This window comes from Anolis carolinensis, chromosome 4, assembly GCF_035594765.1.
Source record: "Anolis carolinensis isolate JA03-04 chromosome 4, rAnoCar3.1.pri, whole genome shotgun sequence".
NCBI lineage: Eukaryota > Metazoa > Chordata > Lepidosauria > Squamata > Dactyloidae > Anolis > Anolis carolinensis.
The window spans coordinates 215,896,494-215,923,445 of record NC_085844.1 but is presented as its reverse complement, the minus strand read 5'-3'; the positions used below and the strand labels follow the sequence as shown (position 1 = coordinate 215,923,445).

At 37.8% G+C, this 26,952-nt stretch overlaps 1 protein-coding gene across 12 annotated transcripts in view; it reads right to left on the bottom strand.

The window, feature by feature from the left end:
- Positions 1-963: 963 nt before the first annotated feature.
- Positions 964-26,952, bottom strand: part of tox2 (TOX high mobility group box family member 2) — a 281,333-nt gene continuing 255,344 nt past the window's right edge. For 9 of the 12 annotated variants that reach the window (XM_008109976.3, XM_008109983.3, XM_008109978.3 and 6 more), the window contains 4 exons: positions 20,295-20,375; positions 13,395-13,805; positions 11,340-11,470; positions 964-2,126 (listed from right to left, as the gene is read on the bottom strand). In XM_008109976.3, coding sequence (XP_008108183.1) covers positions 2,090-2,126; positions 11,340-11,470; positions 13,395-13,805; positions 20,295-20,375 — 660 coding nt within the window. In that variant the 3' untranslated portion in view covers positions 964-2,089. Of the gene's footprint in view, positions 2,127-6,680; positions 6,756-11,339; positions 11,471-13,394; positions 13,806-20,294; positions 20,376-26,952 lie in introns of all 12 variants that reach the window. The other 3 variants (XM_008109977.3, XM_003220483.4, XM_062978787.1) reach the window with 2 other exon arrangements.

Genomic DNA, 26,952 nt, shown 5'->3' with positions numbered 1-26,952 from the left:
GCTTATGGGGCAAAACCTCAGTCACTTGCCCTATTGTGATCACAAATATTTACCTTTAAAAAAAATCATCACTAGCCTTGTATCCATGGAAGCACAAGAAGCAAACCTAAATGGTTAAAGGAAATGGCCAAGATCCTGGCCCAACTATGGAGTATTGCATTGAGACCATGGGCCGATCTTTTCCCCCCAGACCTTGCTCCAACATGAGATGCCCCATGACAAATGTTATTCTTCTACTAACACTCTTAAATTGGCAAGAGGAAGTTACAGCATGTCACATCCTGTCACAATTTTGAAAGGCACTTGGATACTTGTGGGTGTGGAGTATTGTGCATATTTGCACATATCTGAGGAGTTTCTATAAGGCTTGGGAATTGAAGTTGCCTGAATAGAATGATTTTTTAAAAATAAGTGGCTTCAAAAACCATACAACTGATATCCAGGAACCACATGGTCCACGGATACACTTTTACTCTTCTAGTCTGTCAAACTGCTCATCTGTCACAGTCTGGAGCACAAGCAGTTTGATAGTTCTACTGTTTGTCTATATAGGCATCCACTATCTCATTACTAAAGCAGATGTTGCATCTTCATCTTGACAATCATTGCTTGCATGATCTGAATGTGGCTGATGCAGCACAATGACCCTGGCCAGAGCTGCTGATGTGTCAGCATTCACTTTAGATCCTTGTCCACGTCTGCATGACCAAGCTGAAAACTTTTGGAATCGGGCAAAAGATAATCTTAAATTCACTTATGGGAGGAAGCAAATGTCTGTAAAGTAAAATAATGACCAGAACATATTTCATTCACAAGTCCCTGATCTTGTAGGTTACTTTGCAAAGTCCTTCAGAAACCACATAGAATTTGAAGAGGGCATTGCAGGTTGCAAGAATTCCCACTGGTGAAATGTAGTTACACAGAATGACATCTGTGTGTGTCCCACAAAAGAATGAGGCAGTCTTGTTTCTACTTTTCATATGTTTTATTATAAAGAAAGGTAAGATAAGCATTGTGAGCCAAAATGTGCAGGTGCCGTGAAAACAGCACCACCAACAAAATAAAAATAATAATTAAAAAATGGAAAACGCACTTTTCATAAACTGTAATTCTGCTTTCTAATTTTTTTTCATAAATAGACAAAAATCCTTGTCAGCAATTTTAAATAGATGGACATATGGCTGAAAAAAAATATAATAATGCCATATAACATGGATATAAATTGTCCATTTCTTGCTGTACAAATAATAGAAACAAGTTTGGCAGGGTTTTTTTATACACATCTCCATTCTATGTATAACTAAAAAAATGTGCTACAATTAATATAAAATGCTTTTACTATAAAGTAAACTACTAATTCTTTTTTCCACAAAAAAATCTTAAAGATGTCTTTAGCACAGTTCTAAAACATTTAGTAAGCTACTTACAACTATCCAACAAATTATATTGTTCATGGTCTTTTTTCCCCACATTGTTTCCCTCTTATATTTGCACTTCTGCTTCCCATCTGGCTCCATCCACCCAACCTCCAAACAATCGCATTTAGTTTTCCACTTTAATATGCATTTATTTATTTATTTTTGTCAGACATCCAAGGCCTTTTGCATGTACAATATTCACACAGACTTCACATTTCTTTTGCACAAGGTTTAGTGCCATTTAGCAAGTCGTCAAAAAGAGCGTCTTCTCCCGCTGAGCCAAGCCTAATGCCTTTGAGCAGTGTGCGCTCGGGTCTGTGCTGAATCTAAAAAGCAGTTCACTAGGAAAATGGTTCATAGCTAAGCTGGTGGCAAGCAGAGAAAGGTGCGCGTGGGGTGGGGATGGGGAGTCCTTTGTCAATTTTGTTCTTTATGATGTATGCAGGTTGGCTTCCATGTACAGTAGACGTCTGAGAAGAAGAGAATGAAAGGAAAGAGGAAGAGAGAAGGAAAGGGAATAGACAGGCTACTCTCAGAGCCAGGATATGTAGCTGAGGTGAGGTGCTCTCTTGTCCATGTGACTTGCTTGATGCCCATCTGGGTATCTTGTATCACAGACCCTCTTAAAATGTCCTTTCCTTTCACCTTTTGCAGAATGGAGATGTCAGGGCTTAAGTGAGGTAGAGCGACTTGTCCCTTGGCAGCATGCTGTAAGATGAAGAAAAGGCAATAAACAATTAAAACTGCATTGGTGCTTCATGCAGATGCATGTTGCACAAATTGGCTTTCTTAGCATGAGATGTAGAAGCATAAGCCCACTTGGAATGATCTCCAAAATAAAAGAAAACATGACAAAGACAATATATACGTGATATATGACCCCTGTAAAACTTGGGCATGTCAACAAAACCACCAAAAGGCTGTTGGGAGAAACAGTGGAGGAATGGGATTTTATATTCATGATTGGTGAGAATGCCCTCCCATTAAAAAAGGAAACCTTTCCGGAGGGATAAATTCTTGCAAGCAGAGAATCACTTACCCACATGCCCCCCCCCCAAAAAAAAACCCTAAACATCTAAGGGACAAATCTGATGAACAATGGCAAGAACAGAAATGGCAAAACGATGGAAATCTGTCCAACAGTTCATCCTTTCCCATTTGAAGGCCAGAATGTGCACCTTATCCCTTAGCTTCAACATATCCTCGAGATACATATTTTATTAAATTTAATTTAAATTAATCACATATACAATGCACAACATTTGCTCCCCTCAGAACATTTCTGCTTACAGAAAATCATGTTGAGATGAACTTCTCTATTTTTCTACCCACATGTGTACCCAAGTACTCAATTAATTAAATCATAATGAACGTTAATTAATAGTAGCCACTGATTGGCAGTGAGAGAGGATTCTCATGTTCATCATGCTTCCTGCCACTAATTGTATTAGAAACTTTATATTATTATTTCATTAGTGTTTACTTTTTTTTCTTTTCATAATATTGTTATCTCAAAGGGCGAGATGGAAATAAAACCTAACTAATTCACTCACTCACTCACTCACTCACTCACTGGCTGACTAGAACATAATAGCCTTATACTCCATGAAGATAATTTCCTTTTAAAGCCACCCAAATAACTGTAAAGACCTAAGCAGGCACACTAGGAACCTTTTCCTTCCTTTCCTTTCCTTTCCTTTCCTTTCCTTTCCTTTCCTTTCTTCCTTTCTTCTTTCTTTTAGAAATTCATCATGGCTACACAATCAAAGGAGCAAACTATAATAATTAATTTCAGTGAGATATCTGTATAGTATTTGAATCCAATGGGATACAGGCATTAAGTACAACATGTTTTTGGAGTGATTGAGTTTTCTTCATATAAAGTTGTCTAAGGGACCTTCCACACAGCCCTATTTCCCAGAATATCAAGGTAGAAAATCCCACAATATCTGCTTTGAACTGGGTTATCTGAGTCCACACTCAGATAATGTGGGATTTTCTGCCTTGATATTCTGGGATATAGGGCTGTGTGGAAGGGCCCTAGGAAGTCATTGGCTTAGTTCCAGGAGCAATGCTGAAGTGCCTGCACTCTTCCATACAGTAGAAATTATTCAGCTTGAATTGAACTAAATAAACTAATGCTTGTCTTCAATTCGCCTCTTCATTCTGGTATTGTCTTTTTCAAGCACTTGAACCAATGCACATGCAGTAATCATGTCTTTTTAAATGAGGAAACTTGAGTCAACAAGTGGAGTACTTTCCCCCTAGCACATTCCATGTCCCACTCAAAAAAGTCTTGCCATGTCAGACTCTGCAGCCCTTCCTTTTCTTTATAGTGCTTCCAAATGAAGAGATACCATTGTTCCATTTCACAAAGTAATTCCATTCTTCTGCTCCACAATTGTTCAGATTTGGGAGGAGGGTCAATGATTTCAAGAGGACTTGGAGCAAATCAGATGGTAGCACTTTTTCTTTATATAATATACATAAATTGAGAAGGGGGCATATTTTGAAGGGCTTCTTAAATTTCCTGTCCTTGGATAGCTTTCTTCTGCATTATTCCCCAGGGGCACTGAAAGCAAGCTCAGCTCAGTTCAGCAAGGAAAGAATAGGGTTTATTTTGGGAGAAAGGGCAGAATTGATAAAATATAGGGAAGCAAAAGAATAAAGGTTTAAAGGAAGTCTTATTCTTCTTACTGCATGATTTCTTTTCTTTAAAACATGGATTACACCCCAACAATTCTTTCCATGTCTTAGGCCCAGATTTGTTGTGTGTTTTTTGGGCTGTATGGCCATGTTCCAGAAGTATTCTCTCCTGACGTTTCGCTCACATCTAAGACGTGGGTGAAATGTCAGGAGAGAATACTTCTGGAACATGGCCATACAGCCCGAAAAACACACACAACCTTGTGATTACGGCCATGAAAGCCTTTGACAACACGGGCCCAGATTTAATTCATGGGGTCATTAATGATCCCTTTTTGCTGGCCCTTTCTTGTTCCTTGTTAGGTTTGTGGACAACAAACACATACTGAGGAGGAAGCAGAATGGCACACTGTACTGCTTTGCTCATACATTTGTTTGCAAAATATGCCAGCGCTGTATTGTATCCATCATGTTCTCTCTTATAAATCACTTATCTTTACTTTTTATACTCTGCATTTAAAGTGTTCTGTCCTCCTTCCCTCAGCAAAGATTTAGTGCGAGCATGAAGTAGTGAAGTCTTCTAGTACCTAAACTTCATTAATTTTACAAACTACTCTTCCAAACACATTACGGGTATTACTATAAATAATTGAATCTAAACTAAGTGCGTTTGCTGTGCTTTATCTTTGCTTTTTTATGGTGTTTGTTCACTTACTCAAGTGATTTGGAAGACTGGATAATTTGGAATGCATCTTCTAGTCTCCAGCATGAATTAGTGTAGTCTGTTTTTGTTTGGACAAACTGGCTATATGCAAGTCAGCAGGTCTGGGTGATTTGTTCTACAGACTAATGCTCTGCTCTGGCTATTTACTCCGCAGTGTACCCATGGCCATTTTGAACTAAAAGGTTGAAAGAACACAGCCTACATTACTAAGTTTGATTAAGAAGCCCTAAGAGCAGATCATACATGGTGGCAAGGAAGAGTAAACAGTAATTAACTGTGAGTGATATGAGCAATTGACAATAATCAGTACTTGAATGTCTGAAAAATACAGAGAAAAAATCAAAACATAGCAGGATACCTTAAAGAAAAAAATCCTTCAGCAATCTTCACCATTATAATAGAGCAAGTCTAACTAAAATAACAGAATGAAGATTAATGATCTAAGATTAGTTGTCTACCTACTGATGCAGAGACAGCAGTAAGGCAGATTCTACGTAGTTGTGGTCCCTGAGTGTTTCTTAAAGAAGCATCTCAACGACAATGCATGGAAGAGGATTCAACAAGACAATTCACCTCATATACAAAAGATGAGATTCTGCTGTTTAAAGTTCCAAAATAACCTACAGCTTCATGGGTCTAAATTTTACTTTAAGTAGACTGGTGTAGTCTGGCTATGACAAGACATATCTTGGTTAACATCATGCTTGGACTACTGCAATGTACTCAACATGGAATTGCCCTTGAAAATGCTTAGAAACCTCATTTGACCAAAAATGGATGAAGTCAGGCTGTTACCAGGGCTGACTACATATAGCATACAACTTCCTTGTTATGACAGCTCCACTGGCTGTTGTTCCACTTCTGAGGGAAGTTTAAAATCCTTTTTATGACCCTAAGACCCAATATGGCATCAGAATATCTGAAGGTCCTTATTTCCCTATATGAGTTTCTACAAGCTCTAAGACCTTTGATGGAGGCTGTTCTCACAGTTTCATCATGTTCTCAGGAAGATTTAGTGGGATCTTCTCAGTGGCCGCTCCCAGACTCTAGAACTCCTTTCCAAGAGAGGCTAGGATGGTTCTTTCCTTGCTGCCCTTCTGTTCGCAAGTGAAATGTTCTATTCTCTTAGGTTTTCAGCAATTGACTTCAATGAGCTTTTAATGGTTTTCTTTTGTCAGCAGTTCTAGATGACAGCACATAGGAGCATTCAAACTTTTAAAGAAACATTCACTACTTGCTACATTTTTTGAACTAAATTATTTTGTTCATTAGCATGCAGGGCCCTAGAATCTCATCACAGATGCCAATACCATCCTTAATACACTCTTTCTGTTAAAACTTAAAGGCCTACTGTTGCTGGATTTATATAGATGATATACTCAATAGAGCATTTGCAAACACAATATATATTTTAAGAAGTATCGTATTTGTCCATGGATATAACTCATCAGAGATTGTCTGTGTGACCAAACACATCAGAAACTTGGCCAGATTCAAGAACCGTATTCCTGTTTTCATTTGAATTTTATTGTTAGTATTTTGAGTATGACTTTGGGGAGAAATAATATATAAAATAAAATTGAATGAATAAATAAATAAACAAGCTTGCAAAACACTTTTCTTCACTTTGTCACTCTTTAGAAATTTTGCTGCAATATATGAGTTAAAGAAGTTAGCTCATCCCATATCTTCTAGAATGATTTCCTGTCATTTTTAACATAATCTGAATACCTTAAATAATATTTTCCAGGAATATGAGATAAAACCATGAAATCTGACATTTTCACTGTGACAAAGGCATGAAATATGAGAGCTTTGAACATGAATGGCATGGGGCACTAGGCGCACAAAACAGCATCTTGCCAGAAAGCTAAAGAATTTATTTTAATTACTTAGAGCTCTGACTTGTCCACTGCACTCATGGTTCCATAGGCTACTCTCTAGTGTTCTTCAATACTTCAATGAGCCTAGATAATGCAAATGTATATGAGAATATATGCAATATATATTCTAGAATATACATATTCTAATATACTGTAATATAATTAATATAATATTAAAATTAGCACTGAGCTAGATAATGAAGCTCTTCCTAAGAGTAGTTTCTAATATCTACTATCCTCACAACAGGTATCTCATTACTAGAAAATGCATATGTGAGCCATATATGCAACATGTAAATATCAGCCTCTTTTACTGAAAACAAAACAACATCTATAGCAGGAATTCCAGCATTTTGAAAATTTGGGAATGCTAATATGCTGCTCAAAATTGTGTATCCTCCCACTCCCACATTGTTATAAAAATAGCATGCCACAATATCATTTTCTTCTAACTATCTCCAGTTTCTTCATCCTAACTATTATTTATTCCACAGCCTAGGCATTTCACAAAAATTGAAATAACCATTGGAATCATGAGCAACACAAGTGTAGCAAGCCACTGGTTAACAACAAACACATGCCACCCCTCTGGTAAATAAACAGAATAAGGCCCAATTTGGTCCTGAGCTGGATCTTTTCTATCTCCATTTAATGACTGGACAATCTAGTTCCAGTGGGGAACACTTGCTTAGATAATTACCATATATACTTGAAAATAAGCCGACCTGAATTAGGCCCAGGCACCTAATTTTACCACAAAAAAACTGAGAAAACTTATTGACGTGAATATAAGATGAGGGTGGGAAAATAAAAATAAAAATAGATACCATTACAGTTACATTAATTGAATTTATGAATATTTACATAAAACTGTAATTTTTTAGCCCTAAAAAAGAGCTGAAAAACTCAGCTTATACTTAAGTAAATATGGTACCTCTTTGTCAGATTTCTTGTCATGCATCTCCTATCTTAAAAATTAATACAAAAGGCAATATTTCTATATTAACTTTCTGTATTACCTTTCTATTTCTATGTATGTTTATGAAAGCTGACACTGAAGAAAAATGATAGAAAGAAAATCTACTCATTTGATATGTGGTACAGGAGAACAGTTCTATGCACACTACTTCAAAAAAAAAAAAAGGACAAATACATGGATTCTAGAGCAAATCAAGCCTGAATTCATATTCTGGACATGAGAAGACACTATTCATTAGAAAAGATAAATAATGCTTGGTAATGTAGACAGAAGTGGGATATGAGGAAGACTACATTACAGCTTGATAGATTCAATCAAGGAAGCCATGGCCCTGAATTCGGAAGACCTGAACTGGACTGCTGATAATAGGGTGCCTTGGAGAGCTTTCATTCATAGAGTTGCAGTAAGTCATAACTGACTTGATGGTAATAAGCAACAACAATATGCATTTTAATGCTGGATGTGGGGAAACACTGGGGTAGGATTTTAAAAGACACAGGAAAAAGAAAGGAGGGTACTTCTAGATATGGCGAGTGACCATACTGTAGGAAGAAAGTTTGTGTGCTAATCACACAGTCTTGCCTCTTTATGTTTCTATCTCTTTCACTGTCTGTCTGTCTATATACATTCCACTGTTACAAAAAAAAGTATAATATAAAAACGGAACAACTCAAAATGGACCAAATATGCCAAGAAGGAGGATGCTAGTGTCTTGGACACCATCTCAACCTTATTTCACATGGCATTCAAGGCTGAGGTAGATGAGGTCTATGTCAGGAAGGATTAATTTCAAAGCAACCCTTTAAGGGAAAGGATTGTATTAACCAGAAATGCCAAGTTGAACATGAGTCAACAGTTTAAAAAGCTAATGGGATTTTGGGATACATCAAAAGAAGTATAGTGTCTAGATCGAGGGAAGTCATTGTGCCTTTATATTCTGCTTTGGTTAGACCTCACCTGGAATACTGTGTCCAATTCTGGGTTCAAAAGAGATATTGACAAGCTGGAAGGTGTCTAGAGGAGGGCTACTAAAATGATCAAAGGTCTGGAGATTATGCCCTAAGAGGAACATCTTAAAGAACTGAGTATGTTTAGCCTGCAGAAGAAAAGGTTGAGAGGAGACATGATAGCCATGTATAATATAAAGGGGTGTCATAAGGAAGAGGGAGGAGACTTGTTTTCTGCTGTCCTTGAAACTAGGACTAGGAGCAATGGGTTCAAATTACAGGAAAGAAAATTCCACCTGAACATTAGGAAGAACTTCCTGATTGTACGAGCTGTTCAACAGTGGAACTCTCTGCCTCGGAGTGTGGTGGAAGCTCCTTCCTTGTAAACTTTTAAAGAAAGGCTGGATGGCTATCTGTCAATGATAGACTGATGGCACTTTTCCTGCATGGCAGGGGGTTGGACTAGATGGCCCATATGCTCTCTTCCAACTCTAATAGTCTATTATTCTACTGTTCTCCAAATGTGAATTAAGAAAAGCTGATATTTGCCCCATAGAAGAAAACTTAACATACATCTGTATGTTCTCCCCCAAATGGCAAATAGATTTTGCCTTAAGCAGGGCAGTTGGAAGAAATCTGATTAGGAAGTGGCAATGGAGAAAGGGGTCCAGTGACTTTAACTGATATACCTCACTCCACATAGATACACCATGTGACGCAACTAGCACAGGCACTTCTTAGTTGTGGTCAGGAAAATCCACGTCTAGGTAATGGGCTACATGGTTTGCACACAAAAAGTTTGATCTCTTTGCTTGTTGTTGTTTATTCATTCGGTCGTTTCCGACTCTTTGTGACCTAATGGACCAGTCCATGCCAGAGCTTCCTGTCGGCCATCGCCGCCCCCAGTTCCTTCAAGATCTCTTTGCACTTCTAGCAAAAAGGAGGAGGGTTGGATAGTAGGTGATGGAAAATAACTCTACCCAAGACTGCAGAGAGCTATCGATAATTAAAGAAGCACACATTTAACAAAATGTACTGGGAAACAAACCAAAGTTTGATTCAGTCGTTTTTCTTGCTGCTTCCATCATGCTTCAGGTGGGCTGACCACTTTTTATTTTTAAAAATACGATATTCAACATACATTTACTGACATTTAATTGAATGCCAATTAAATGTATATTGCTCATTCCTCATATGTACTTTTGGGAAGTATTTCAAGAACGGGGGGGGGGGGGGGGAGTGTCATAAATGAAAACCTTTTTGAGATATACGAAGAAAAACTATGGATTACACATAAGATATGATTTCCTATTTTAAGATGTTGTGATGTAGTTACATAAGTGGCTTAATTGGATGATCATGTTTAGATGCGAGGTTTATTTAAAGATAACCATCATATCAGCATGATACCACCAATGATATTGGTTTTTTAATTTATCTAACTTGAATGCTCATACACTTAATGTGCCTGCCTCTATATACTACAAAGACTCACCCTTTTGTACCAGCTTCTACTGATTTTTAAACGAAATATAAAGGGCTGGCAAAATCACCTTTGAATATTCCTTGCCTAATAAAAACCCTATTAAATTCATGGGGTCACCATAAATTAACACGTAACTTGAAGGCATATACACATATATGTATTCCTACAGTGTAGTTGAGCTTTCATAAGAATCATATCTAAAAACAATGTTTGTATATTTGTTCTACCTCTCTCAGTGGTTTAATTAATAAGAAGAAAGGGGAAGAAATGGGTTAGCAATGTGATGTTTCTAGCCAGTTAATGCTGTATTCCAAAGAATGGAGCACTTTTTAGGATGGTTTTGTGAAAAAGATTTATAGAAGAAAGTGAAAGTACATTCACCTGATACACAGTGAATGTGCTTTCATGATGGAGTCATAACTAAAATCATGTATGCCGAGCAGAGACTATCACTGTGGATAGCCAGAGTCCCTCCTGTGAGCCCATTCACACTAAATAATTATAGTACGGTACTTTGATTTCACTTTAACTGCCATGATACCATCCTATTGAATCCTGGGGCTTGGTGATGCACTGGAGCATTCTGAATGAGATCTTTAAAATGCTCTCCCTAAGCTGCCAATGCCAGGTTTCTACAGGCTAGAAGAATGGCAATTAAAGCAGAATAATAGCACTAGAATTCTGTAGTGTGAATGGGCCCCAGGGATGCAAACTGAGGACTTGTCCAGATGGAATAAACAAGTGGTTGGGGGGGGGTGCATTTGTTCCTGCAGTGCCCCCACCTCCTTTAAAAAATGATTCAATTGAAACGTTACCAATCACCTCATGATTTGGGCCAATCAGCCTTTTAAACTAAGTTTTCCAAAGTATTTTATTTCTACCTGAAATAAACTTTTCTCTAAAGGAGACCAGACAAAAAGGCAATACAGACTAATTCTGTGATGCATAACAGAAAGAAAAATAGGTGAAAAGTAAATAATGATCATTTGTCAAATCAAACCCAAACCATTTTAAGCCCCAAGCCCTTGCAATTGTTTTGAGAAAAAGATAGCTCTGTTTCTTGGCATGGCAAATTTCTAAATAAAAACAAACTCATGTGCAAAACAAATATGAATGTTTTTGGAACACAATGTCTTGATGACTTCATTATTCTTTCTTCTTGACCTCAAACAACAAACAATGTCTCTGATTCTGCAAATAAATGAAATGTAGATTGGCCTCTAAGCAAGTGGAAATTTCTTGTTTTGTCTACTCGCCTGCAATGGTTAATCCCACATTCTCTGTTGGGGTAATCATTGTCCCAGTCAGTATTTCCCGGCGGGTTTGATGCACCAGGTGATCGTGGCCCAACACTGTTCTGAAACTCGGATGATATATGTGAAAATTCCTACATGTGGAAGACAAGAGCAAAAAAAGGAGAAGGTTACACAATTGGATGTGGGCAGAACAGCCTGGCTTTACATGTAGTAAAGGTAAAGGTTTCCCCCTGACATTAAGCCTAGTTGTGTCTGACTCTGGGGGTTGGTGCTCATCTCCATTTCTAAGCCGAAGAGTTGGTGTTGATTGCGGACACCTCCAAGGTCATGTGGCCAGAAAGACTACAGGGAGCACTGTTATCTTCCTGCCGGAGCGGTACCTATTAATCTATTCATATTTGAATGTTTTCTAGCGAGGTTGGCAGAAGTTGAGGCTAACAGTGGGAGCTCATCCCGCTCCCTGGATTCAAACCACCAACCTTTTGGTTAGCAAGTTCCGCAGCTCAGCAGTTCAACCCTCTGTGCCCTGGGGGCTCCTGGCTTTATATGTAACCACTTGTCAAAAACACTCCAAACAGAAGAAAGTCCAAACTGAGCAAAGCAGTTAAAAACATGGGCAGGGAAAAGCAGATAAGCAAATGGGATCTGAAGATGTGGTCACAGTGGTAATATCTAATAGACTATTGCTTTTGTAAAATGGTTTGCTGCTTTGCTTTCTTCTTGCTTTAAGAGGTGATGTTTTTTGGAAAGTCTCATTCCATATCTACTGTCGCCATTAGGCACAATGATTAATACCTTTGTCTGTGTCTGCCAGTCCCCCTCCCCAACATCATAATCACTCTTCACAAGAAACAGATTTTTTTTTACTTCTGTGATATATTTAAATAGCTAAATATAATGTTACATGATAAGGACAATTGTTTCAAGTATTATTTCTTCATTAGATGCATCTTTCTATGTGGAAAAGAACAGTTATAGAGATAGATGTTCCAGATGTTGGTTATGCCTGTGTAAGATATATAAATTTAACTGAATGGTCAATATTTTAACCATGGACATGGCTAGTATAGGAAGTCATAAGAAACTCCAACCAGAGGTGTTACAGAAAATAGTATTAAATTGCAGTTTAGAAAAATTGGTATTTATAAATAAGTCAAACCAATTGTTCAAAGATTTCATTTCAAACACTGCATTTAGCTCCCTTATTCTAAAGCAGCCTCACTGTTAGTTCAACTTTAACATGCTTTGAGGCTGATTTGAAGATCTCAACCTAAATCACTAGGTATTATTTTAACACAGTAATAAATCTTGATGGACATTTTAAAATGATACTTTCTCCATCTCCATCTATAATTCTATAATCTCTGTTTTACAAGATTAAAATCAGTCTTCAATCTAGTTTTTGAAAAACAACACAGTCTGGACTACTTGCCTAGTTCTAGGAATGAAACACGGTGTTTGCAGAGTGAGAGTTTCCTCATGAGGGAACCCAAACTGACCTTTTGTCTCTGCTGTTTTGAACCTACTCAGGTCATACTAGTCAATTCTGTGGTAGAGAATAGGAATTTAACCCACAAGGTAATTAGTGGACACGAAAGTTCAAGTCCCAGGAATTCATTGCAGTGGATGGGCTATTCCCATGGCACTAGAATAATCAGTGCTAGGGCTAAATCCAACTGTTAGACCCAACACAGCAAATCCAGTGCTGAACAGTAAATAGACACTTAAGTAAATCTGACTAATTCAGTGAGGCTGCTCTAGCTGGATTCAAGCACATAGGAATGAATAGTCGTCCAGTCATTTCCCCTTCAGAGACAACAGCTGCTTTGTGGAGAGGAAATATTAACATGGGGAAATGGAATGGGGAAAATGATTAAACATTCTTTGGCAGACCACCATCTCCCTGATCTTCCAAGCAGTCTAGTGAGAATGCAGATTAATAAAAGAGAGTACAAACGTGTAGTTTGCAAGTGTCATGTCTGCCTTAAGTGTATCAAACTGGGACATACACAACCCCTGGCTTTAGATTTACAATTTGGAACTTGAGTCACTTACCTGCTGACCAGGTGGTGAAGAGTTCATTGGAGGCTGTACCTGTAGTGCCATTGATGGAGACAAGATGGGTTGCTGTGGGACCTGCTGCATGCTGAGGGACTGGTTGAGGATGGAGCTCTGTGGGTGATGCAAAGACAGCTGCTGATGGAGTGGGGGGCTTATTTGGAAAGAAGGGGGTGGTGAGGCACTAATGCTGGGCAGCATGGGCTTGGAATTGAGGGTCCTGGAGAGGCTGGGGTGAGGATGTCCACGATAACTCTGAAGATCTGATGGAGACAGGAAGGAGCCCAAGCCAGGATAAGGTGATGAAGCTTGTGGAGGCATTGTGTACAAGGGCTGTTTTGGTGGGATCATTTTTGAAGGTTGGTTAGTTTGAGGACTTTTTGTCTCCCCTTGGTCAGCTGAGCTCTGCTGGGGGCAAAAATGCACAAAGAGAAGGGTGAGGGAGAGAAAGGGAAGGAGAAAAAATGGAAGTGAAACTTGAGTCCCTGAAATTAAGCAGTGTAATTGAGGTATCTGGATTAGTGAACAGTATGTCTGCCTTCCCTTTAAAATCTGTTTAAAAGTTTAGCCTGGCTTTCCTTGGGGCATTTCTCAATTGCCAATGTATTTAAAATGTGTCTAATATGAATATCTAGCTCCCCAAAATTTGTTTCATCCTCTGCTATAACCCTCCAACTGAATCTCATAAAACTAGACTTTGGGTGCAAGACTGTGCGAATAAATCGTGATGCAAATAAGACAAATTTGTTTTAGAGGAGCATTAACAAAAGCAAAGAACCCTCTCAAATATTCAACTAACAACCTGATTTTTTTCTCTCTGCATTTCTCTAGAGGCAACTTAGCAAAAAAAATCTCATCATTTTTCACTTTCAACACAAATGGACCCATGATTGCTAGCATAAACTAGTCGAAATGGTAACTTATAAGAAAGAAAACCATAATACATACTCCCTGGATCAGTGCTTAGACTGAGGAGTGACATGACCACATTCCTTAAATATCTAAAGGACTGTCACAAAATGGAGGCTGTAAGTCTCCTTCCCTGATTCTCCTGAAGGTAGGACCAGTTGTAATGTTTTTAAATGTAAAAATAATGTATTTCAATTGAAAATCAGAATAAACCTTTTGATGGTTAGAATCCTTCCACAATTGAACCAATTAGCTAGAAAGGTGGTGAGGTCTACTCCTTTGAACATCTACAAAAAGAGCCTATCTACTGGAGTTGCTCTAGTTGGAGTTCCTGCACTGAGCGGAGGGTTATACCTAATGGCATACGGAGATTCTATGTCCACCCAGATATTCTTGAACTGTAGCATATGTCATAACTGGATACAACAGATAGGAATTGCAATCCAACAATATATGGACATCTATACATTCCCCACCCTTAATCTATAGGATGAAGTAATAGGTAATGCTTCTTTTTAAGAGTCTGGAGAGTTACAGCCAGTCAGAAGAGACTCTGATTATGGTCTAGACCAGTGGTTCCCAACCTTTGGTCATCCAGACGTTTTGAACTGCCATAAATCCCAGCCATCTTACCAGCTGTTAGGAATTGTGAGAGCTGAAGTCCAAAACACTGGTCAAGACAGATGAATATAAGGCATTTATTAGGATACTCATTTTATTTAGTTGCACCCTTACCTGGTAAATGTTCTAAATTTATTACCATCTAGAACCATTACGGGTCTTTTGAGGGTTTTTTTTAAAGCGGGATACGTGCACACTACTCATAGTCATTTCTACCAATGACTCAACACAAACGCAGCAGTTAAGATATTTGAAACGAGTTAAAAATTAAAATGAGCTTCTAATTAAACATTGTCTTTAGAAGTGACAAAGATGATTTGAAGGAAGGCATCTAACTGGTGATGGGAGCTAAGAAAAGTGAGGCTTTCCTAATTTGGGTGCCCTTAATGTCTAATCCTTCATCAACTGAGGACTCTCCAGATGTTTTGTGTGATAACTCCCACCATCTCCCACTCTGCACTGGCCCTGATAGCAGGAGCAGATGGGAGTTGCAATGCTAAATGTCTAGAGGGCGTTAATTCAGGGAAGGATGTTCCAAGTAATGAAACTCCCAAAATGACAGAACACTTTCTGTGTATGCTATCTACTTTGCCACCTGCTTCATTTTGTGCACTGCTTCAAATGCAAGAAATTTCTAATGTAAGAAATTACTTATTTATCTATCTAAGGCAACAGACAAGATTTTAAGGCATTTGCTACTAAAGATAAGTGTCAGTGGTAGGATTTTTTCCCCTAAAAATTTTCATTCCAGATTTATTTAAATATGAAAGTCACCTTTTAAAACTGTCTTTAAAAAAAAATCCCACAACAGTTATTATTGCTGCTCCACTAAATGCGGCAAGATTCTGTGCCAATGAATTATACACAGCATGAACTGAATACCAATATCAAAATATCCAACCTTAAATACATTCAGTGCAGTTATGAATCTTTTTAAACACTTAAACCAATGAAAGGGACTCGGATTATTTCCTTTTTGACCTTTTTGCCACAGCTCTTAACCTTCAAATATGGCTCTGTTAACTCCCCAGGCAAGGTTCCTCAATACTCACTCCACAGCATGAAGTGTATGTTTACCTCACTTTTAATTATGCTAAAATTAAAATTATGAAGGGTATTAAAAATAAAGTAAATGCAACTCCTCACAATATTAACTTAAAAATTGTAATCTCTGCTTGGCCACTTGCGCAGCTGATTTAGGAAGCTCAACATGGTGCCTGAGCTCTATGCTTGCCAGATAGTTCCAGTCAAATTATCCAGCCCTTTCCAACCACTACACAACTTCAAGAGTAGAAACTTTGAGATGAAAGCCAGCTCAGCAGGGAGCATGTTCAAGGAGATCATAAGGGAGTACACCCACTTGACTGGAGGTCTTGGATATATGAAGTTTGGAAAAGAAAATTGGTCATACCGATTAGGGAATTCTGGGAACTACAGTCCAAAAAATATTTTTCCAAGTTTGACTTGACCACACATCAGTTTGCATGCTAGGTGTGATTAGTGAGAATGTGATACTAGAAACAATGTTTTTATTTTATTTCTATTTATCTAGAAATTAAAGTTGAAAATATAGACAACAAAAAGGAAGAATACTATCTAAAATACAATACCAGTTAGAGAACATGATCTTGCTTTACATTTGGCAAAGGATCCACTTTGAATAACTTTGCACAAATGATCTAATACTATGAACAGCTCCATCAACATGCTTCTTATAGAAGGCATTGGGTTGATTTAGTCATTTTCAGCTTGTTTTTATAATTATAAATTGCAGTTTTCTTTTGTAATGTTATCCTTTCATGTTGGTATACAGTATACTAGTAGGGGAATTAGGTACTTGCCATGCTTTTGATCTCTACAGTCTTTTAATAATTCTTCATTCTGCATGATTGGCTGAGGTAAGCACTGGATCAGAATGGACATTTGAAGGTTAAATAGTACCGTGTTTCCCCGAAAATAAGACAGTGTTTTATATTAATTTTTGCTCCCAAAGATGCTCTAGGTCTTATTTTCAGGGGATGTCTTATTTTCCCATGAAGAAGAATTCACATTTATTGTTGAACAAAAAAATGAACATTTATTATATACTGTACAGTAGTTGTTATCACAAACCAGCATAACCAGACAAACTGTGAATCCTATCAAGAATTTCTTGTTACTACAAATATTTCCAGGTACAACACTATATGGTACTTACATTTACTGATCCTGCATGCTCTGGTGTTCATTGGGCATGCTTCCAACAAAAGCTTTGCTAGGTCTTACTTTCGGGGGAAACCTTATATTTAGCAATTCAGCAAAACCTCTACTAGGTCTTATTTTCTGGGGATGTCTTATTTTAGGGGAAACAGGGTAGGCTTTTCCCAAGTGAATATGGTGCCATCTTTTGTGGGAATTAAACATACATTTGTTATTCATATATCAGAGCTTGAAAAAGTTCTGATGGCCATAGTTTTGAAGAATTATTTCTTAGACTGGGTCATACCCTGAAAAAGAACTTGGAAAAGTTATGTAATAAATCAGAAATAGATCCTTTTTAGATGACAAATCCCAGAATTCCCAAGTGACCATCCTGACCTGAAGATTATGGGAGATGTCATCCAATAAAGTACCATATATACTCATGCATAAGTCGACCTCACGTTTAATTCAAGGGCAGATTTAGGAGCCAAAATTATGAATTTTGATATGACCGATATGCTATGGAAATGTTGTTAAAAGGTTTTCCCCTGACATTAAGTCTAGTCGTGTCCAATTCTGGGGGTTGGTGCTCATCTCTATTTCTAAGCCGAAGAGCCGGCATTGTCTGTAGATACCTCCAAGGTCATGTAGCTGGCATGACTGCATGGAGCGCCATTACTTTCCCACCTGAGCGGTACCTATTGATCTACCCACATTTTTATGTTTTCGAACTGCTAGGTTGGCAGAAGCTGGGGCTAATAATGGAAGCTCACTTTGCCCCCTGAATTTGAACCACTACCGCCATGTATAAGACAGATAATCACAAAGCAGTGGTGTGCTATGACAATTTCTCAAAACATTCGTACTGAAATGGACACCAACTAGGTCTGGGTTGGAAACCCAATACAGCCGTCAGGCATGATAGGATTCATAGTTAAACAACATCTAGAAGTACACAAATTCTTCACCCTAGCATTAGATAAATTCAGAAATGGGACATTTACAAGGTAATCTCACAAAGCTAACCCCTATTTCTATTTAATAATGCCTTATTTTCCATGTATTTCTTTTTTATTGCATCAGATGTCAATGGGTTCTGACCTGCCTAGTCAAATGTCAAAAACCAGTAGTACTAGTTTACTTCTAGTTTTCTCAATTGTAGCATGGTCATTTCCCAGATTTTCTTCCTCATATCCAGTTGTTATTTCTTTGACCATGACTGCTCAAATGCCCAATGGGATCTTAAAAATGTTTTGTTCTGTCTGCTAACACCATATTTTGAGGGGTTCTTTGCTCAGGGGCACTCCACAAGACATATGCATTCCTAACCTCTAATCCAATGAAATGTGAAATCTGAGGATTCACTATATATTATGCTGAGAATTTACAATCTGTTATGTACTACAAAATAATAGGAAGCATATGGTGGGAAGGAAAAGCAGTAAGCACAAGATAATTTATTCAGTGGGAACATTGTTCAAGGCCACAATGGAGATTTATGCTTATCAGTTTCAAACAATCTTAGTTATCACATGTACAGACTTAACGTCATTACTCTAACGGCACAAATGAACCCACCATTATGTGCAAATACTTTGTGTGAATTGATCATGAATGACATCACACTCTTAAAGGCACACTTTTCTATTGCTTTCTCAAACATAAGTTCTTGGCCAAGTTATTTCAACAAAACAGCCTTCCAAATGAATTTCCTGCAGTTACAAGCACAATAATATATTCACTAGATCAGTTCACTCAGTCCAATATTCTGTTTCTGACAGTGGCAGATGCCTCTCAAAAACAGTACTTCAAGAAGCAAAGGTTCCTCCAGCAATCTCCTGCTTTCTTTGTGGGGTTTGATTTCCCCGTTATCTCCAAAATGGGAATATCTCCCCCTAGTTTATACCATCCACCACCACCTTTGACAAACATAACATCACAATATAAGATGCAGATACTGAGTCTCCCTTATCCAAAATGCTTGGGACCAGAGGTTTTTCTAATTTCGGATTTTTTTTCTAATTTTGGAATACCTATTTACATATACATATGTAACATAGTGAAAGCTATACATCTAGTATCCACTAAGGGTTTTTTTTTTTCCAAGGACTCTCGATCCTGTAGCTTGATTTACATGAAGTCCCCGTAAAAAGCAAATGGAAGAGGAAGGGAAAATTAAACGTATCCAGTGGCTATAACTTTGAGAAATGCTGGAAAACTCTGGCTGCCTGGCCAAATCATGCTATGCTCTTCTTTTGTCCAATGTGTGGTGAGACAGGTGCCCTAGAAAGTGTGCACAAAGGGCAAGTGTGGTATGGATTGGGTGAGCTTTTGGAGACCTTCAACATTTCCTAAGCCTGCCCAGCTGGATATATTTCAAAATTTCCCTCAATTAATATCTGTTTTTATAGGGACTTTGTGTAAATCAAGCTGCAAGACCTCGCCCCTCTTTCTCAATTGCGGAGCAAGGGCTCATTGAGAAAAACTTAGTGGGCGCTCGATGTGCAACTAGCTGCCTTTCCTCAAAGTTGGAGGTGGTAGCAGCAAAAAGCTTTGATTTTGGGATTCTTTTGGATTTCTAGAAAAGGGAAACTCAACCTGTAATACATTTTCTACAACTACAATGATATAAATTTAATTTGAGTAGGATTATATACACAGCTGAAGACATCCTTCTTAGATCTGCTTACAAATAACAATATAGAATTCAAAAGAGTGCAAGAGCCCAATGTGGTTTCAGTGAGAATGGAACCATTCAAAGGAAATTATATTTTGTTTTGTTCTAAGGAGCTTGGAATAGCTGTGAAAAATAATTCAGTCTGCCTTTGATTATATGGGCAAACAAGTATTAACCCAGACCTCCAAACTAAAATTATTACTCTGGTTACAGCAGGGAGCAATCCCAGAAGTCCTGCCTCCATATATCGCAATATACCAGAGTAAACTAGGTGTTATTTTGGCACAGTGAGGGATGGGGAGTAGGATCCGTACAATGCATTCTTCCGTCATGCCACAGAGTATTTTGTTTAACTTGAGCAGAAGGTAGTTAACACTGAAATTAGTTTTGATAGCAAAGTTACAGTGCATTTCTCACAAACTTGCTCCTCCCCAGAGATTTCCATGAGTTGCAACTAATTTATCATTGCCACATCCATAGAGATTCACATATGAAACATAGTCTGTTACCTTGGAAACCAAGCTGGCCCGGTAGGCTGCCAGAGCTTTAAGATACTCTTTCTTTGCTGCTTCGGTTTTCCTTTTATATGCCTGAAAAGCCCAAGAAGAGAATATTAATTAAACACAGACTAGAATGCCATGACTTACCCCTCACATGTTGCCATTTCACATGACCTATTTTGATTTGCTAGAAGAGAATTTTAGCACCAATGATGTGCAAATACACCATTTCCAAAGACAGAAAATGCAGGGCAAATCAAAACCAGTGTCTTGAAATATGTACCTGCTTAAAAAGAATCCAGAATATGAACACAGCAATGGGTATTATCAGGAATTTATCTGTATGCTTCCTTCCATTTATTTGATATCATCTGGATATTTGAGTACGTCAATGCAGAAGTGGCTTGGGCGCGTCAGAGCAGTAGTGTGGTGTCAAGGTTGTCTATGCCACATGTCCTACATTACTCCCATTTTGCTAGCTTCAGAATCATATTGACTCAATGCCAGAACTGCAGTAAGATCCAAACTGCCAGTTTAATTTGTTTCTATATATATGGTCACCATCTTTTCCTTTACCTACAGCAGCAACTTCTCTGGGTCAATCTCAATGTGATCACCATAGTTGGTAAGGAGCCTTGGTGGTGCAATGGGTTAAACCCTTGTTTGCACCACCAGAAACAAGGTGGTGCAAACACTACCTTGTTTCTGGTGACCTGAAGGTTGGGTTGCTGACCTGAAAGTTGCTGATGAGCTCCCGTCTGTCAGCTCTAGCTTGTGAGGACATGAGAGAAGCCTCCCAGCACCATATCCAGGCGTCCCCTGGGCAATGTCTCTGTAGACAGCCAATTTTCTCACACCAGAAATGAGTTGAAGTATGTTCTCAAGTTGCTTCTGATACGATTAAAAAAACATAGTTGGTCTCATTCAAAGTGACCAATTTAATTGGCCGAAGCACCATCTCCTTCTATACTTATTTATTTATTGAATTTGTACTCTGCCTTTCTCCTGGGATGGGATCCAAGACAAGTGTGAAACTGATTACATGCTACAGTAAACACAGATCTGCCCTGCTTTGTCCTTACAGATGTGGGTTAGGTTGGTATGATCTTATTTGTGCCAACACGTGAATCATGGCACAACCTGTCCAAAGAAATCTAGTTGATCCTTAATGGGTTTTTTTTAAGTATTTAAAATACTGCTTTTTCTGTGGGTTGTTCTTGTTAATGCCTTCAGCTTGGGTATTCATTGGACAAAGGGTGGTTTTCTGTTAAATATTTTTGCTGCTAAGAGTACTGTTTTATTTCTGAACTCAATTTTATCACTGTGTTATTGTAACTTGTTTTATTATGACAATGAGTTGCCCTACAAGTTTATATTTCTGAAAGAAAGTTTAATGTAAGTAAGCAAACAAGATTCTTTCTTTAGTAACCACGGTGTTGTTCAAATGTCTTGTCATTGTGGCATTTGCTGGGAGAAGAAACATTTTCTCAACAAGACAAAGTCTCTTGAAATACATAACACTCTGCATCATCTCTGCATGGCCCAAATTCCCCTTCATTAAGGAATGCTCTCCCTGCCCTGTTCATCATAGCTGCTTTCTTTTCTTTTCTTTTTCTTTGGAGACTGACAAGCTTGAACTCTTCACATGTGAGATTTCTGAACAGGTCCTTAAAAAGAAAGGGAGAAAAGCCCCCGCCATAAGAGCAAGCTCAAGGTCACCAGAAATTAGTTGTTTTGGCATGAGCATGAGCATACTTAAGTTACCCTGAAATCATTAGGGTGCTTTCATTAAAAGAAAAGGAGCAATGGAGTACAGCTTGGTGATGAAAAAAACAGACTGCTCTTTGACAATGGTATTTGTCTAACTGGAACTGGGATACATTTCTGCCTAAGCTTAAGCTGAATAGACACCAGGCACAACTTGTAAGTTGTATCAAACATGGGTGAAATGCCTACTCTATGTTGAACCCAGCTACTCAGAAGTGAACACAATTAAGTTAAAAGGACCCACCGAACAAAAATGTGGCCAGACTTAACATTTTATCTCCAAAAATACCTTCTCATAGTAGCTAGGGCAGAAGATGAATGTGTGCGCGATTCTACTCAGGCCATTTGTGTGTGATTCTGATCAGGCTGGGAAACCATCCTACTCCAGAAGGAATGAGTAGGATTAGTAATTCTACCTCCAGGGACCTCATGGCTTACAGGGATGAATTTGGCCCATTTTAACAAATGGAGCAATTCTGAATCCAGTAGATACAAAGCCACCTTCACCCTCCCATGGATTCCCCCAACTTGGGCTGGATCTGTACTGCCATATAACCTAGATCATCCTATTTGAACTGGATTATATGAGTCTACACTGCCATATAATCCAATTCAAAGCAGAAAATTTGAATTTTATATGGCAGTAGAGATGGGACCTTGGTCTTCCGATTTGCTACAAACGTAATAAATCCTCAAGTAGAGGTACTAGAAGAGTATTTGCTCTAATCTCTAAGAAGATAACACAACGTACTGTGGAATTTTAGACATTAAAAGGACACACACATATTCTATTCTTGCTACTTTATTATGGTAATAATTATATGTCTACTGCATTTTCAAATAGCAGCTGGCTCATCCAGTAAGAGCAACATGTGATTATCAAACCCTTTACTGTATTAACTACTAAGAGAAATCAAAGGAGAAACTGAGTATTAACACTAGGTAGCTACCCAAAGTTAATATTCACTTATGGAAAACAGACTTTAATAAACCCAGAGAACTTCTTCAGCTTCCCCAATCTTATTAGAACAACTTGACAATTGGGATGCTTAATTTGCATAAAAATTATATAAGATAAAAAGAGATTTAGGCCATTTATATATAGTTGAAGTTGAGGTTTCCAAACTTCTTAACAAGAAAAACTGCTTTGTGGTTAACAAGTGAAACGAATTCAGGCTTCAAAAAACTCCATCCAAATTTCTGCACAAGACTCCCAAGAGAATATTGGTTTTGTCAGTGAATAAATTTTCTACTTTTAAAAATGTACTTTAGTTACACTCAGAAAGATTTAGCTCCAGGGAGAGGTTGCAGTTTTTGTAGATAATGATCCCTCTCTCAAGGTAAGATGTTAGAAGTATCAGCTTAACCAACATTTGATCTCCTTAATCTCAAATGGAATTGATCATATGCTGCAAACTCTTGAGAAAACGAAAGAAACCCAAGAGAAACAGTTATAAGAAATAATAGTGATGAATGCATTAATCATATTATTAATGTCTTCCCTTATATTATACCTGAGGTTCGGCATGCTTCCCATAAACAAAGATGTTCTAGTGACCGTACAAACATACCAGAACAAGATACAATGGACATCTTCATATTTATAGATCTGAACTGTAGTTACTTGGCATGTCAGGTCAAAAGAATTGTGAAACTGATGACATTACGAGTAGATAACAATCTGCTTCAAATTAGTTTTCACATTAACAGGTTAGCCTTATTTTGCTGCTTATCAGGTCATGTAACATTAGCAATATTAGTAAAATGTGGCTGCATTACTGAAAGAAATATAGATTTAATAAAACCAGGAATTGGTCTTGAAATGTGTCAGGGGTATGTTAGACTTTCTACTCTATACACTACAGCATGTGAAAATCTGAAAGCTATGATCACAAGATGGAATGAAGTTAAAAATCAAGACATTTCTATTTTTAAGACATTATTTTCCATTGATTTTTAGAGCACACTGTTAACAAAATAAAAGTTTTTCTCTAATAATACACTTTGGCATTATGGTGATTTTATGTAATTTATCTGTTTACTGTTGTAAAAGGCTGTCCAATATCAGCCCTGCTTGGTTACCAAAGAATTAAACATCCATGCCCAATCAGTTCACTAAGCTTTCCTTAAAACGGCAGCTCCCTTTTCGTCTTTAAACAAATGGCCAGAAGTATAAGAACTCCATGGATTGCACACTGTCATACCAATGCAGTCAACAATGTGCCCATGAGATATTCATGTTACAGAAGGCGTCTAATTAAGCCTGCTTTAAAACATATTGGGCTAAATCCACAGTACAAGCACCGTATGGGGTACAATATGGAGCTCCAGTCTATCAAATGAAGCAAGATCCCACGCTTGGCTTTGTCTAAAATTACTTCAGGCTATCTGCTCGGAGCTGAGACTGAACTAATTGTGCTCTGCAAGATTGCAAAAGTAACAGTATTAAAATACTGGGGATCTTCATTCCATAAAATAAAGACAACTTTGTTATAATGATACCGGAAGAAATATCTTATTTACACTGAAATAGTAACCCTGACCTACAGATCCTTATGTGAAGATCTACTGAATAGCCTGTCTTTGTTTAGGATGTTTTTTTTAAAGGACCTTTTGTAATCAGTACTCATCTGTAATGTAAAAATATATTTATGAGTCACAGACCTGTCATGCAACGCAAAATGTTTTTAGCCACTATTCTCTACATTAAACCACATTCAAGCTGCTATTAACATTTCAATTGTATTTGAACGATTGGCCATATATGGAAGGTGGCTGTCTGCAAAGTAACAGTGAACAAAAAACCCCCGCAGCAGCACATACACACTGACTTTTAGCATGCTATTGAGACTCATCTACAAGGTCTGCTCTTAGAAGCATGCTAAAAGCTTGTGCATTCAGAATAGATATAAAACATGCCTTGGATTTCTGAAGCAATGGAAATATCTTAGAAAATGAATTATTTGGGGACAAAAAAAACATGCAGCATTGACTCTAACATTTATTTTTCTTCTTTAGCTAAAACGTATCTCCTAAAGTTAGCTGTAGTAGCACATCTTCAAATCTACTGAACAGTTTCATTTATTCATTCAACTGGTTCAGGCCGTCTTTTAGCTATTGTTCTTAACAGCATTCACTGTAGATAAGCATACAAAATATTGTGACTTTAAAAATACAGCAAAATCTTTCAACTACTCAGAAGTAAATGTAGTACAATTCTATAAATATCAGTTTAGAAAGAAATCCTACTGAGTTCAATGGGGATTAATACTTGTTGTTGTTCTGTGCCTTCAAGTCATTTCTGATTTAAGGTGTTTTCTTGACAGAATTTGTTCAGAGAAGGTTTGCTCTTGCCTTCCTCTCAAGCTGAGAGAGTTGACTTGTCTAACGTCACCAGTGGGTTTCCATTGCCAAGTGGGGATTTGAACTCTGGTCTCCCAGAACCATAACATTACGTAACAAAAATTGAAAAGATTCTGTTCCTGGTTCGAAAGTTTACTGTTTAATTGTGTGGTACTCACTTTGAAAGTAGTTGTTACACTCCAGAAACTTTGTTTTAATGGCTGCCACAAACTATGTTGAATTGGTTGAGACTCTATATGATATTCATGGAGAAACTATAGCAAAATGTGCTGCAGGATGTCCTGCTTAAGTTTTTGCAGTTTAATAAACTTTTTCTATGTTTTTAAGATAGAACCAATTAGGAAATGACATTTATAACCCAGAAACAAAAACTGTATTACATAATGTTATCCAGTACTAAAACCACTATACCACACCAACCCTCTGAATATATATGTATGTATGTATGTTTAAAACTACTGTCTTAATTTTGTTCAAGGAATATACAACACAAGAAGAGATGAAGGGTGAAAGATTTCAAATTACAACAACTTGTGCTAAGTACATGCTTTTGCCCTCTGAGAAATGAAGCAAAAAATAAAGTCAAGCATCACGTTTAGCAACACCACTACACAGCATATAAAGGAATTGCCTTTCTCCAGTGATGTAGATTATTTTCTAATTCTAGGTGAGTATCAACTTGCCACTTGCCTTAAAGACCACTGAACTCATACAGAAAAGAAAATATTTCATCATGATTTTCTCCCAGTGTTTCTTAAAATTTCAATTTTCCTAAAAAAAACAACAACACCCCAGCATTTTTTTTTGCAAAGCAATATTTTCCAATTATTCGTACTACCCCATGTTCAATGTCTTCACATCAGTAATGCAGCACCTGGCAGATGCTATCTACATCCACATGGCCACTTGGCTCCGGGCTACAGTTCCCATGTAGGGGAGGTCACAAGAAATTGACTTTTAGAGTAGCTCCATTTAAACATGTCACTCTGGAGATATAAAGCCATTCTATTTGATAAACTAAGACTTTGGGGCTTGAGTTTCTATCGACAAATTCTTGATGAAAGTCCTGAACTACTGATCCATCCACACAAATCTATAGGAAAAGAGTGAAAGAGGAAGAAAGAGAAGGAGGGAGAGAGAAATCGAGCGCCAGGGTGATCACTTGTTGGATGGCACTAAGGGGGAAATGCAAGCCTGGAGTCTGTTCCTTGAAAGGTGTCTGGCACAGTTAAAAGTAACCACTGCAGACCATCTGTTAGGGGATGCTGCTACAGCCCTAATCTATCAAGGACCATTGCACTGGGATTTCTCTTCCGCACAGATCACCTGTTCTAGATTGGTGTTTAATGCTTTAAATATAAGTTAACTGGCGGAGCTAACAGCGAGCAAAGGCTGGGTTAGCTTGAAGAGCTGCAAGCTGGCTGCACAGATATTCCTGTTCTTGTCTTCCTACATCAGGCTGATATAACATGTCCTTCTCCATTCTTCTAATATGGTTCAAAAAATGAGCATAACGTTTGTCTTCTGGGTTGAAACT